The following is a 14,686-nucleotide window of genomic DNA, read 5'->3' as shown; positions in this document are numbered from 1 at the left end:
CCTTTTCACAATTATTTTTAAAACACATTAAAACTAGTTTTAAGTCAGTGTTTCGATTTTCAAAGTAAATTGATTTTGAATAACGGCGAATAAATGATTGTAAGTGTTCTGCACTGTCAACATGCGGTGTCACGTCAATTGGCGGTGGTTTTGTTACTCACAGTTTTAGATTCAGACACGTTTTGTACGCACAGTACCTATATTCCAAATAATATTACTCTGGATGTAATATTTCATCTGTAACTAAATTTAGGCATTACTGTTTAATTGTTTTCTATGATTTATTTAAAATTGTCTACTTTTTTGTTTTAAGTTTTTTTTTCTTTCCTTCGCAGGCCCCCTAGACGCATGGGCCCCGTTGCCGTAGCAACGGTAGCACCGGCCATGTGGGGGAGAGCCGCCCGGCTGACGCCTGCACGTGTTGCAGGTGGAGGAACTGCGGCAGCGGCTGGAGGAGAAGAACCGCCAGATCGAGAAGAAGACCCTGACGGCGACGCAGGCGACGCAGGAGCGCAACCGCCTGAACAACGAGCTGAACGAGATGAGGGACCACATGGACATCAAGGACCGCAAGATCAACGTGCTGCAGCGCAAGGTGAGGACGCTTCCAGCCTTGGAAGTTTTGCATGTTTGTGCTGGGATAGGTAATCCACAGTCCCACTTTGCGAGTTGCTACTCTGCAGCCAGTATTTTATTTTAAAATCTCTGAAATGCATAAAAAGGGCCAATTTTGTGCAGTGTGGTTCACACATCTGACAAATAAAACTACAAGTAAGTCCATCAAATAAGTTTCTATAATGTATGGGAAACTTCTTGCAGTTTATTGTTAGGTAGTAATAAAGTTTTTTTTTTTTTAGAATAGAAAAACCATGACATTCCAAGTATAACAATAGTTTTAGTTATTGTGAGTAAATTTGGTTCGGGCTTTTTATCAGAAAATTTGGTGATGAGTTTTATACCAACATCTTATCAGTAATATATACTGATTTTAATTCTTTCAAATCAAGCTTGTTTTATTATTTATATGGCATAAATATGCTTCACATATATGTATAAAAATTATTTGTGTCTGTGATTTTCCAGACATATTACTTATTTAATAATATGTAACTTAAGAAACTAATAATTGACGGTTATATTTTTAGATAACAACAAACTGAAATAATAAATTTTACTCACGTAAGACCCTTCTTTACTGTAATATTCTTTACAAGAAAACTTATTTCTATCAGCAGTTTATCTAATGTGTAGTATGTTGTACTACAATAGTTGTTCGGTTTACGAACCTTAATTTTGCTACACTGTTTGTCCTACTATGGAAAACGTATGCAAGTTTACTTCTACCAGCAGAAAGCAACTGTCTGTTTGCTATCTTGTCTTGCGTGTTTGTGTATCGGAACATTGCTATTGTTACATTGTAAGCTTTTGTTTCTTAATATTTCTTCTAAACAATGAAACACTGTTCTTTCAAAGACGGCATGCTAGAGAGAATTAATTTTTTTGTTCATTTGTACATCTGGTCAGTACTTACTACTGCACTTGTAATATATAACTTTAATTAGAAAATTACAGGTTCATTATTTAACAGCATCAAAGATCTGCATAAATAATAAAAGCAGGACATTTATTGCTCACTTTATAAATATGTACCATTCATTACCAATTGCAATTAGGTCTAGGAGCAATACCATGGCTTAGTATTTTGTTCATTTTCATTTTAATATTTCTGCTTATCTTGCATATTCTTTTAACAGCAGTATTTTAAATATTAATAATTTATAAATAAACATCTCTTTTTTAAAATAGTGAACTTTCTGATAGGGCGTTGCATGTTTTAAAATGATGCGTTATTCGTTACTTGTTTTTGGTAGATCAATTTTTTGGATATCTTTAACCATAAGAACCCTAAATATTAAAATATTGCAGTTTCATTAGTAAATTCAGGTAATTTTCTTGTAAAGTTGCATTGGGTATTGATGATATTAGTCGCTTACTCAGTGGCCATATCAGTGAACGTAGTTTTAATCACTTTATTATGAACAGGCCATCCTACTGAATAAAATAATATTTTGTCAATTACACGTCTAACTTTTTTGCTTGAGACTAGCTTATATGATTTTTGGACAACCTAGCATGTCAAATGAACCATCTTAATGTTTTTTTTTTGAAGTAAGGGTTGTAATGGTTTCAAAATTTGGTCCTATATTAACTTTATATATATATATATATGAAACAGGTTTCTAGATCATAAGTTGAAGGCTTACTACATACATTTAATTTCTGTGATAAAATTACAACCGTGTAAAAAAATTATTTTGGTGGAAACTATTTACATTTTCTCCATTCACTGAATGTGGTACTATTAGTTTTTCACTTTCACCAGAAATTCAGAAGATTTATGGAGACTCACCAATATACTTTTAGATGGTAAAAGTTCTGAGAAAAGGAATGTATTGTTCTTTGATTGAGTGTTATTGCTATAGTGTATTAATATGTTAATTATCCCTTAATAATAGTAATCTTTTTCAATTTGTAATATGTTTCATTTTTTGAGCTTTTTTCATTGTTATGTGCATTGTTATTTTTGTTTAATTTGGTTGTATTTTAATTGTTTAATTTTTTTGTTTAATAAAACATTATTACCGTAGAAATTTTTTTATTATTTATCCCCTGTGTTTTCCCAAAAAAAAATTGTACAATGTTATGTGCTTATGTTTATGTTTTTCTCCTCCACTTGTAGTATACATAATTATTGTATTAAATGTTATCAAAACCCTCAAAGGTTTTTTATTTTACTTTTATTATTTTTTTGTATATTTCTGGTATCATCTATTTTATTTTGCTGTTGCTCGAATAGAGATTTCAGTTTTTGTAGCCGCTTTGTACTTATGTGGTTGTGTATGCTTGTATGCCTAGTTTAATGTAGTCTGTACGTGAAACTTGAATAAATAATGATCCTTAGTAAATGTCTGTTGCAGTTTTTTATTTATTATTTTATTATTTTGGAAATGTATTCAATTGCAGTGCACCCACACAATGTTGGTTTATGCAGCTGAATGATCTGATAAGTAAGCAGGGTTGTAGTTTACAGAGCTAAGACAACTCCAAATGGACAACTGCATACGTATGCATAAATTCTCTTGGTCTCCTTTGCGGGCTTCAGTTTTTAGGATGAGTTAGCAACTTTCATGCGAGTTGATGTATGCTGAAAAGAAAGTTTTCAAACAGCAAAATTTAATATTCTTAGCATTCTTACAAGTATAACAGATTTTCATTAGTAGGGACACCTGTATTTTCACGAATACATTTCGTGTCAAGGTGTTTCACAAAATACTGTAGCTTTTCTCCTGTGGTTATTTATTGGCTGAGGTCGGTGAGAGGTGTCGTCCCGCTCTTGACGGGGGGAAGCCAATGAGAATGTGGTCACCGTACTGCTTGCTGCACCCTCACGATTTGCTATGACTAGAGCCGCGGAATTTTCGCGGATTCATTTAGTTGCAAGCTAGAATTTAAACCTCCATACTGTCGCACTGTGTTCATGATTGGACCGCAGTTATCTGGACACGCCCCTCTACGACCGTGAGCCAACGATGTCCAGCTAGGAGAGAAGTAAGCGAATCAGGTAGTGCCAAATAACAAGGATAAAAATGTTCTCGCTAAGAAATCAACCAATGGAAAAGTAAACATGGGTCGAGCACACCTATAACTTTGAATTCTATCCTTAGGCCAGAGGAATCCGTGAAATTTCCGGGACTCTAGCTATGACTCTTAGAAAAAAGCTACAGTGTTTCGTGAACTACCTTTGACATGAAATGAAAAATGCGAATTGCAGGTGTCCCTATTCATTATTGACATCAGTCGTTATTCCAGGTTGATGTAACGGTCTGGTAGATGTTGAGGTGGCAGGCGATGCGAGGGCGGGGTAGAGCTGGGAGCCGGGAGAGCGCGCTGCTTGCAGATCGAGAACCTGGAGGACCTGCTGAAGGAGAAGGACAACCAGGTGGACATGGCGCGCGCGCGCCTCAACGCCATCCAGGCGCACCACTGCAGCTCGGAGGGCGCGCTGTCCAGCCTGGAGGAGGCCATCGGCGACAAGGAGAAGCAGATGGCGCAGCTGCGCGAGCAGCGGGACCGCGCGGAGCAGGACAAGGCGGAGGAGCGCGAGCTGCACGAGCGCGAGGTCGCCGAGTACAAGATGAAGCTGCACGCCACGGAGAGCGAGGTGGAGAAGCTGGCGGCGCGGCTGGAGCGCGCGCAGGCCGAGAAGGACCGGCTGGAGGCGAAGCTGGAGAGCTCGCAGTCGGAGCTGGGCAAGTCCAAGGCGGAGCTGGACAAGGCGGCCAGCGAGGTGGGGCGCAGCGGGGCCGACTGGGAGGCGGCGAAGCAGCGCCTCGCGCGGCTGGAGCTGGAGAACGAGCGGCTCAGGCACGACCTGGAGCGCTCGCAGACCACGTTCGGCCGTAGCACGCTCACCACCTCGCAGGAGCTGGACCGCATACAGGAGCGCGCGGAGAAGGCGTCGGCGGAGCTGCGGCGCGCCCAGGCCGAGCTGCGCGTCACCCAGGCCGAGAACGAGCGCGCGCACGCCGAGGCGGCGGGGCTGCAGGAGAAGGTGGAGAAGTCCCAGGGCGAGGTGTACCGGCTCAAGGCCCGGCTGGAGAACGCCCAGGCCGAGCGCGAGAGCTTGCGGGAGGAGTACGACCGCGCCCAGTCGGCGGTGGCCCGCCTGCACGCCGAGCGGGACAAGATGGCGGCCGAGCTGGAGAAATCCAAAGAAGAGCTGGAGAGAACGCAAGCGACTTTAGGCAAAGCGCAACTGCAGCAGGATAAATTACAGAGTGCTCTCGATAAAGCTCAAAGTGAAGTTGATAAACTCCAGGAAAGATTTGACAAGGGCCAGGCCGAAATCAGACGGGTAAGTAAATATATTTATCTTCTTGTACAAGCTTGATTACTTTCTTATTATATAGCAAATAAAATCAAATAACTGCAAAATATTTTCTACAACTATTAGAATTATTTAATTAATAAAAAAGAGCAATTAAGATACTAGTTTACCAAAAAATATTATATTATGAATGGAGGATGTTGAATTCTGGAGTTCTTCAAAATGACTAAGATACATATTTAACATAAATAACGCTGTCAAACAAACTTGTGTCAAAAAAAACATTTACTTATTCTGAAAAAAATTTACCTTGGCAAATTTTAAATGTGTAAGATATATTAAATTTGGACCAGTTACATAAGAAAAGAAAGATGTTATTTTATGGATACACTAGGTTTTAACTTTTCCTTTATGTACTTCAATGTAATTTCCTATCAGTGTGTTAAGTTCATTAAAAAGAAAACCCTTAGTATAAATTTTGAAAGAATTTAAATTTTAAATTTTTGGTTACAAAAAATTATTTGTGTATCATAGAATTATACATATTAATTAATATTTTAGGTACTAGTTTAAACACCTTTTTTTTGTTCACTCATTCATATTCTTGTTCATCTCAGGGGTAACCAGTTTGAAACTCCAGTACCACCAGATATTGGTGCATAGAGCAGGAATATCATTTCATTATTGCGCATTTGCATTTTTATCAACTGATATCACCAGCTAAGATACCCCTCTGTAACGATAGCTTCTATAGTTGTTTCGGTGGTGAGTTTTCGTGGATAGAAAAAAGTTCTGAACGGTGCAGTTGGTGAGAGAGCGATGTCTCACGGGTTGTGCCCTCCCTGCTCCCCGCGCAGCTCCAGATGGAGAAGGAGAAGCAGAACTACGACTTCGAGAACATCCAGTCGCAGCTGGACAAGGCCCTGGGGCAGGCCACGCGGCTGCAGAAGGAGCGCGAGGGCGTGCAGTTGGAGGCGGACCGGCTGCGCGACAAGTACGAGAAGGCTCAGGTGCGTGCCCTGGCGGTTCCGGACTCCCCTGCCAACCTTTCCGTCGTTGCCCGCTCCCGACCATGCAGCTGGTTCTTGCCTTGGGAGACTTGATGGCATTGTCTAGTCGATGGACTGGCTTAAGGGTCTTGCGTCCAACGGGGTTTCCCGTCAACCTTGTTGGATGAAGAGCGGACCTATGAAGTGTCAGAGTTGTAGTCGGCTCTAGTATCTGAGTGAAGCTCTCTGCAAGACCCAAAAAGGGCGTGTGATGCGAATATATAGCCTCTCCCGCTTACGGCAACCCATAGCCTTCTCGTGGCGCCAGTGTTTAAACAAATATGGGCAATGCTGGGGGTGCCCACTCCTCAGACTTCCTCGGTATGTCGGAACGGGAATTCTGGTGGATTAGTAAGCTGTGGGCAGGTGACTACGACTTGCTCCTGCAGAAAGTCCACCGGGGGGTTTTGGACCCCCAAACCTTAGGTGGTGTCTCAAAGCATTGGATTAAACGTGAAGAATCCAGGATGCATATGGAATAGCGAAGGGCGGTAGCGTGGCGGGGTATCGCTCCCTGTCCGGGCACCCGGGCTCTGGCAAAGCTGTAACCTTCGGGCGGTGGATAGTCTAAGGGATGGTAATTAAGGCAATCCTTGGTTTGGTGTTACCATACCTACCCGGGCTCTGGCAAAGCTGTAACCTTCGGGCGGGGGATATGCTGATATTAAAGTACCCAAGGACATCCAAGTCCGGATCAGGGGGTGCTCTCCCGCTATGAGGCTGCTTGGGAAAGCACTATACCTGAAGATGAAGGGTGCCATGGGACTGATCCTTTACTGTGATAGTTCCCTGCTGAAATTTCCTCTAATGGCTCAGGATCAGGATTGGAGTAGGAAACGTGGTGGTAGTGGTCCTCCTATGCTTGGAAAACACTCCGAAGGGTCCCCACCCTGTAGACGAGTGGAAGTGTTGAGCTACTTAAGCTCGGGTACTAGCCTGCTGAGCTAGTAGAGGTTGGATAGGCCTCAGCTTGATCACGAGCAACTGGGTGACCGAGGGGTCCCAGGGATGGTTCCGTGTCGGTGCTGCTCAGATCCCACAGAGGAGGCTGGCTCTGTTGGAGTTCTGGGGGTGGACGGCGGAGCTGGGGGTGTTTCGGTGGGGCCGAAGTTGGGATGGGTCTCCTCAACCTCTCGACCTAGCCGGGCACTCTCTAGTAACATGCCGCGATTGGAAATGGCGAATCTATTTCCCGGTTCTAGGAACCCATGTTAGGCTCTGGTAACAGTGTCTGGCATGTAAAAGACCCATCTTTCTCCTAACCAGGACTATGCCCTAACGGGATTACCTGCCTGGGGGAGTATTGATGCAAATTTTGAGGTGTGAACCTAATGTACATGTCTAGTCGAGGGGTCCCCGCCCTGTGACGAGTGGAAGTGTTGAGCTACTTAAGGTTGGGTACTAGCCTGCTGAGCTGGTAGAGGTTGGATAGGCCTCGGCTGGATCACGAGCAACTGGGTGATCGAGGGGTCCCAGGGATGCGAGAGGTATGGTTCCGTGACGGTTCTACTCAAGATCCCACAGAGGGGGCTAGCTCTGTAGGTGGTCTGGGGGTTTAACGGCGGAGCTGGAGGCGGGTCGGTGGGGCCGAAGTTGGGATGGGTATCCTCAACCTCTCGACCTAGCCGGGCGCTCTCCAGTAACATGCCGCGATTGGAAATGGCGAATCTATTTACTGGTTCTAGGAACCCACGTTAGGCACTGTTAACAGTGTCAGGCATGTAAAAGACCCATCTTTCTCCTAACCAGGTTCACGCCCTAGCGGGATTATATGCCTGGGGGAGTATCGATGATTATTTTGAGGTGTGAACCTAATGTACATGTCAAGTCGAGTGACCCGTAGACATGCATCGAGCAAGGCAAAACTATTGCGTTGTTGAAGCTTAATTTTTAAATGTTGCTGTCTTGCTCAATCATATTCTAAGGTACATAAACGAGAACAAACAAACTGAAACTGTCCCCCAAATTCCAAAATTTAACACTTTATTAGAAATAATGTCGAGTGACTACTATCATTCACATGCTGACAATCAAAATAGGTGAATATTAGAGTGTGAACACGTTCTTTCATTCCCAGTTTTAAGGCAGTTTTTTTTTCAACCGTTTATTACAAAGTGTTTAGAGGAGCCTGAATCGACCAAATAAAGGCACAGAGTGTGTAAACAAGTGCTACATATTCCTGATGGCTTCGACTTAATCAAAAATGGTTTGAGTCTCTCTGAAAACTCTGGACAAACATTTTCTCGTAGACATTAAATAACGGATGTTTAATATTCTATTTTAATTCCTGAAGAATCTACCAACATCCCGTTTGTTTGTCAACCTATTACATTTTGTAAATTAGTTTTTTTTTTTTGCATAGGAAACTTCTTGATAGACATTTATCAATTTTCATACTTGTATAATATGCTGCATGATAACCTCTAACTTAAAAGTAACCAGGATGATAAAATACCTGCGCAAAAGAATAAATATTTCAGTGATCAAAGCAATAAGATGTGATAAAAAATCTCAGTGTGAAACATCACATTTACTTTAATGATTGTAAGATTTCAAAGGAAAATTATGATCCTGCTGTTTGTAGTCATTTGACAGTTACCATCTCCTGCTTGTCAGTGTAAATGATTAATAACATTTTTTTTTTTTTTTAATTTTTGTATTTCAGATTTTGATCACACGGCTGCAGAAGGAGAAAGACGGCTTCCAGGAGGAATGTGAGAAGCTGCATGAGCGGAACGAAGTGTTCCAGAGCCAAGTGTCGAAGGCCCAGCGCGAACGCGACAACATGCAAACAGAGCTCGATGTGATCAAAGAGAGGTGGGAGAAGACACAGCTGTTGCACCAGAAGCTACAGGTTCGCGAGTCCTGGCAGCCAGACTTTGTCACTATCATCATCAGGTCTCATCTCGTTCCATTGTTTGAACAATCTTTTCATAATCTTTTGACTACCTTTTCGAGTCTCATAAATTTACATTACCTTGCCGTTTTCATTAACTGTGTTGTATACATGTCTCGTTATTTGATTTATCTAGTGGGTATTGACCTGAATCTTAGCTTTTAAAAGTGAAGTAGGTAACTTAATAAAATTTTCTTACTATCTTGTGTTCAACATTTAGTTGGGAATTCCTCTGGGTTTATATTAATTAAAAATATGAGCACTACCATACAATTTTTTTTAGTACATTACTTCTAAAATAGTACACAGTTGAACAGACTTGTCCTTTATATTTTGCCGGTTTATTTTATTAATACTATGTACTACAATCCTACACAATGACATTGTCCCTGGCTTTTGCTTTGTCAACCTTTTACTGTACTTGTGATCAGGAATTTATACTATCATCAAGAGTCATCATGCGTGCTGTAGCTAAATTTCCAAATTTTATTTATAAAATATAAATTTTCCAATAGCCATATTATTTACTACATAGGTGGTTTCTACTAGAAATTAAACATATATTCAATTTGGACATGTTTTACTTGTTTTTTTGGTATTGTAGATGTAAAATTTTTATTTGTGTACACGTTTTTGTTTTTACATTTAATACAACAAGTTTGCCTTCTTTTATTTTCAGATTGAAAGAGATGAGACCCTCACCGAACTTGAAATTTTGAAAGACAAGTTAGAGAAAACACAAATGACTACGCAAAAGGCAATAGAAGAAAAAGAGACAGCCAACAAAGAATTTGAAAGAATGCTCGAGAAGTACGACAGGTAAGTTTGCTTCTGTAAACGATGTTGAAGTTGCACCAGCAGGAAGTCGTGTGCTTGTTCGCACCGAGTGACGCGGGTCTGTGGACTTGCAGGTCGCAAGGAGAGGTGTACCGCATGCAGAACAAGCTGGAGACGGCGGAGACGGAGAAGGACCGGCTGGAGATGGAGGTGGAGAAGGCGCAGCTGCTGGCGACCAAGGCCCGCGAGGAGCAGCGCAAACTGCAGGACGAGCTGCAGAGAGTGCAGGAGATGTACGAGCGGGCAGCGCTGCAGCTCGGCCGCACCAAGGAGAACGAGGAGAAGTTCAAGGAGGAGATGGACCGCATCACGGTGGACCTGGACATGGTGCGGGAGCGCTACGAGAAGACGCAGATAGAGATGCGCCGGCTGCAGGCGGACCGGGAGAAGCTGCAGGCGGAGAACGAGCGGCTGGGCTTCGAGCTGGAGCGGGCGCACTCGCAGTGCAACAAGGCCCAGATGGGCAGCGAGAAGTGCCAGGAGGAGATGGCGCGGCTGCAGGTGGAGCTGGAGAAGATGTACGACAAGCACGACAAGGCCAGCACGGAGCTGCGCAAGGCGGTGCCTGAGATAGACAGGTACCGGGCGGAGGCCGAGGGACTGCGGGAGGAGGCGGAGCGGTACGCTGCCCGCATGGGCAAGTACCAGGACACCCAGGAACGCTCCAAGGAGGAGCAGGACAGGCTGAAGGTGGAGATGGACCGCCTGCGCGAACGGCTGGAGAAGATGTCTGCGGAGCTGGAACGCGCTCGCAAGGCGGAGCAAGATGCAGTGAGACTTCGAGTGGAGCTGGAGCGTGCGGAGGGCGTGCGAGGTAAATACCAGTTTGAACAGGAAAAGTGGTCGTCGGAGAATGTTCGCCTCCAGTCGGAGTGCGACAAGTTGCGGGAGAAGGTGGACCAGGGTCAGCTGGAGTTGCAGAGGACTCTGGTGGCCAACGAGAAGCAAGAAGAACGTCTGCACGAGTTGCAGTTGGAGCTGGAACTGAGTCGCGCCGAGGTTAGCAAGCTCACGGGCTTGCAGGAGAAGCAACAGGTTGAAATAGAGAGACTTCACATCGAATGCGAAAAGGTCCGCGATAGGTACGAAAAGCTGCAACTTCGAACGGAGTCTTCTGAGAAGGAAGTGGAGCGCTTGAGGATTGAGTTGGCTCAGACAGAGCGCAGTGCTGCTGCTGGAGAGAAAACACGCTCCGAGGTGGAACGTGTCAGCGTGGAGATGGAGAAACTACGGGAAAAGTTGGAACGAGCACAGTCGGAGCTGAACAGGACTCATCAGTCACGGGAACAGGCAGAGATGGACGTTGCAAGGTTGTCGAGAGAACTCGAGAAGTCGCAGGTCCATCTCGGGAAGTACCAAGAAAACAATGAAGCTGCAAGAATTGAATTCGAACGAATGGCTACCGAGCTAACCAGGCTACACGAGAAACTCGAGCAGTCGCAAGCAGAACTGCAAAGGTCCCACGAGGAGCGAGATAGGCTGGGGAAAGAACTAGAGCAGATGAAGTTGGCCATGGAGCAACAACTTCACGGTAGGCAGGACTTCGACAAGCGACTCCAAGAGGAAAACGTGCGCCTGCAACAGGAGCTGGCCCAAGCGGGCAGGGACCGCGACAAGATGTCGTCCATTCTGGAGAAGAGAGAGAAGCAGTCGGAGAAAGTGGAGAAGCAGGTGGCCAAGCTGGAGGCGGAGGTGAACCAGCTCTCGCTGGAGCGAGACCAGCTGGTGATGCAGCTGGAGAAGTCTCAGGACATGCTGATGAACTTCCAGCAGGAGTTGCAGCAGTCCGAGGCGGAGCTGGAGCGGGAGCGGGAGGACAACCGGCGCCTGAAGGGCGAGCAGAGGCGCTTGGCGCAGGACTCGGAGCGCGGCGACCAGCGCGAGATCTCCAAGCTGCAGCAGCAGGCGCAGGCGCTGAGCCGGGACCTCGAGCGAGAGCAGCAGCGCGCGGAGAGGGCGGAGGCTCGCGCGCAGGAGGCGGACCGGCTGCGCAAGGTCGCGGAGGCGGAGAGGGCCCGGGCCGACGCAGCCGAGCGCACGGTCGGCGAGCTGCAGAGGAGAGTGCAGGCGGTAGAGAAGCAGCTGCAGCAGCAAGTGGGCTCGAGCGACCAAGTGAACGCGCTGAGCGAGGAAGTGAACAAGCTGCGCGCCGACTTAAAGAGCGCGGCAGTTGAGAGAGAGCGCTTCCAGGCGCAGCTCGAGATGCTAGTCAGCGAACTGGAGAAGAACCAGGTTAGTTGGAGGATTGCCCAAATTCAACAGGTGTTGTTGTTGTACATATGTGTATATTTTGCATTTTTACCTAAGTTTCTGTGTGTGCCTGAACGTATTTTCGAATGATAAACATTCCTAGCTTGTTTTACATTATTTTTTTTATCCTCTTTGGAGTAATTTGTAAAAAGGTTGTTTGTTCACTGTTTCTATTACACCTTGTTCATGAATAATTTTTTTCTTTTGAAAGCAAGAAAAAAACTTATCTAACATATTTGTGGTGAATCTTACATCTGTGCCAATTTATAATTATTTCAACAAACTCAAAAATAAGTCATGACAACTATATCAATAATCTTGTGGCTCAGGTTTCAGTTTTCTATCCTAAAATTTATTGGCACACTAGAATACTCTGAGCATTAGAACAGCATGCTCCTAACATTATACCTGTATCCTTTGGGCATATCCTCCAACCCACACCAGTTCATTTTTTATTTTTAATAATTTTTTCCCTACCTCCTGTTTATTATATTTTTGTTGTTTATTTCTTACTTAAATTTTTTGGAGCACAATGCTACTGGTTTACACATATGTTGAAACACAACTCGTTTTAGTTACACATACATGTGAACATGCAACATGACCATAAAGCACAATCCACTTCACAGTATTTTTTGTTGTCACTTGCCCGTTTTGTGTCTCCTGATATTTCCTGGTGCATGATTTTAGACGTTGGGCAACAAAAACATTTTGATGAATTATTTGTGTATAAACAATTTTGTTATTGCCATACATTTTAAATATATTTGAAATATAAGCAATCAGTAATGCTTTTTATTTCAAATATAAAATACCTATATCTGTAATTTTATGCTAATTTATTTTTGCATGTGCAGGGTTACGCGCATAAATATTTCCTTTACAACGTGTGTCTATAGAGCATGCTTGAAATTGATTATGTGCATTAGAAAATCATGTTTTGAATTTAAAATTGTGTATTTTTACGAATATGCACAAAATTCATTTTGCAATAGATTATGTTCAATTTGTTTGAAAGAAATCATTCCCCATTACTGTTGATTTTTTTTGTGTGTAGGTATCCTTATCAGTCTCTAATATATTCAATTATATGTTATATGTTTATTTATTTCCTTTATGGTGCAAAATACGTGCATTCTAATTTGTTTGCATTAGAAACTGATCCAAAGTAAAATGTTTTGCTTCAAAAATTGTAGTGTGTGAATTAAATGTTACATAATATATTCTAAACCTTAACTGTCTAGAAATTGTTCTTCAGCTTTCTAATTAAGAAGTGAAAACTGTATTTTTAGTACCACATAATTTAAATATTCACAAGAGTTCAGCAATTCTGTTAATGCATTACTATTGAGTTTACAGAACAATTATACACTTGAGACTCGTGAAAAAGTAAATATTAAATAAATTCTATTAGTAGTGAGTTTAAAATAAAATTTATTTTACAGTCCTTAAATGTTATAAACCTATTGTTAACAAAATGAAGATTTAAAATGTGTGGAATTTGTTTAGTATGTATAACAAATATCCCCCTTTACCTTTTCAATGGAGACTGACTCACTATTTTAACCTGAAATTTATAAAATCATTACTGTAAATCTTATATTACTATGAAATATTAATCTACATGTAAAAATTAACATTAATTGGTTGCCTTGCCAAAGCTTGCTGAAGTACATTATTTGCAAGAAAATCAAATTTTAAAGTTTCAATAGTCTTTCATAACAAACACATATTTCACCATTTTCTGAAGCATATTCAGTTTAATACACAAATAATTTTTTTTATATAATACAGTAAAGCTGTCAGCAAAGCTTTAGGCATTAGTAATGTAGTCAAAAATATTTCATAGTGAGGACATGGATGGATACCAGCACTGATTTTCTAAATGACACCGGAAAAAAGATGTAGATTCTGATTTACTTTGCAAAATATGAATGATATTACATAGTAACGAAGTTCGTGCAAATATATCATCTTCCTTTGATTAAATGCTATTCAATAACTGATTGCTTGATAAATTTATTGAAATATTTCTTTTCTAGTGCCTTTAATACTCACTTGAGAAAAAAATTATACATAAATTCCTACTTAATTTTTATAAGTTATCTCCTCAATGCATATATTCCTGACTCATTTAAAGGAACAGTTTTTTCTTCTTTTTTCACAAATTAATGATGTTCATTCATCCATCAAAAGTTTTTTTCATTTCTTTTTTAGCTGCTAAACAATGTTAAATTATAAGTTTTTGTAACAATAATATGCAGATAATTTAAAAAAAAAATTGTAAAAATTAAATTTATGGCTTATATGCATTTTGTGAAAATTGGTTTCCCAAAATATTGTTACGATTGACTGCGGGTTCGTAAAGGATAGCCCAATTAAAGATTTTTATCTCACACAGTTTTATTTATTGCCACTATTAACATCACTAGCTAATAATCTAAAAATGCCAATTAATCAATTTCACTAAAAAAAAAAAGATGTTTCCTTCTCCAGTCACTTGCTTCTCACAATCCACACGCCTCGCTGGGCCGCACCTCTGGCGCAACTCTCGCCGCAGCACCCCTCGTGGTTCTCCGTCCCGCACTCCGCCGCCGCTGTCGCACTTCCCCTTCGCAGAGATCCCACTCGACGCCTCACTCGGAACTTCGCTGCACCCGCGACATTATCGCCCGGAACTGAACTCTCAGCCCTGGAACCTTCGTCCAGGGACTTCGCCACTCTATCGCCCGGAAACTCCGCCGCGGGAAAACTCCCGACTTCACT

General features: G+C 42.4%; 1 protein-coding gene across 1 annotated transcript in view; it reads left to right on the top strand.

Moving 5' to 3' along the window:
• Window positions 1-14,686, top strand: part of LOC134530281 (trichohyalin-like) — a 289,318-nt gene that overhangs the window by 238,049 nt on the left and 36,583 nt on the right. The window contains exons 7-12 of the mRNA XM_063364988.1: window positions 428-595; window positions 3,959-4,915; window positions 5,746-5,898; window positions 8,603-8,791; window positions 9,513-9,652; window positions 9,745-11,902. Of these exons, the coding sequence (XP_063221058.1) occupies window positions 428-595; window positions 3,959-4,915; window positions 5,746-5,898; window positions 8,603-8,791; window positions 9,513-9,652; window positions 9,745-11,902 (3,765 nt within the window). The remainder of the gene's footprint in view (window positions 1-427; window positions 596-3,958; window positions 4,916-5,745; window positions 5,899-8,602; window positions 8,792-9,512; window positions 9,653-9,744; window positions 11,903-14,686) is intronic.

This window comes from Bacillus rossius, chromosome 3 (assembly GCF_032445375.1).
Source record: "Bacillus rossius redtenbacheri isolate Brsri chromosome 3, Brsri_v3, whole genome shotgun sequence".
NCBI classification, from domain to species: domain Eukaryota; kingdom Metazoa; phylum Arthropoda; class Insecta; order Phasmatodea; family Bacillidae; genus Bacillus; species Bacillus rossius.
The sequence above is the reverse complement of the archived record's forward strand: the minus strand, read 5'-3'. Positions and strand labels throughout refer to the sequence as shown.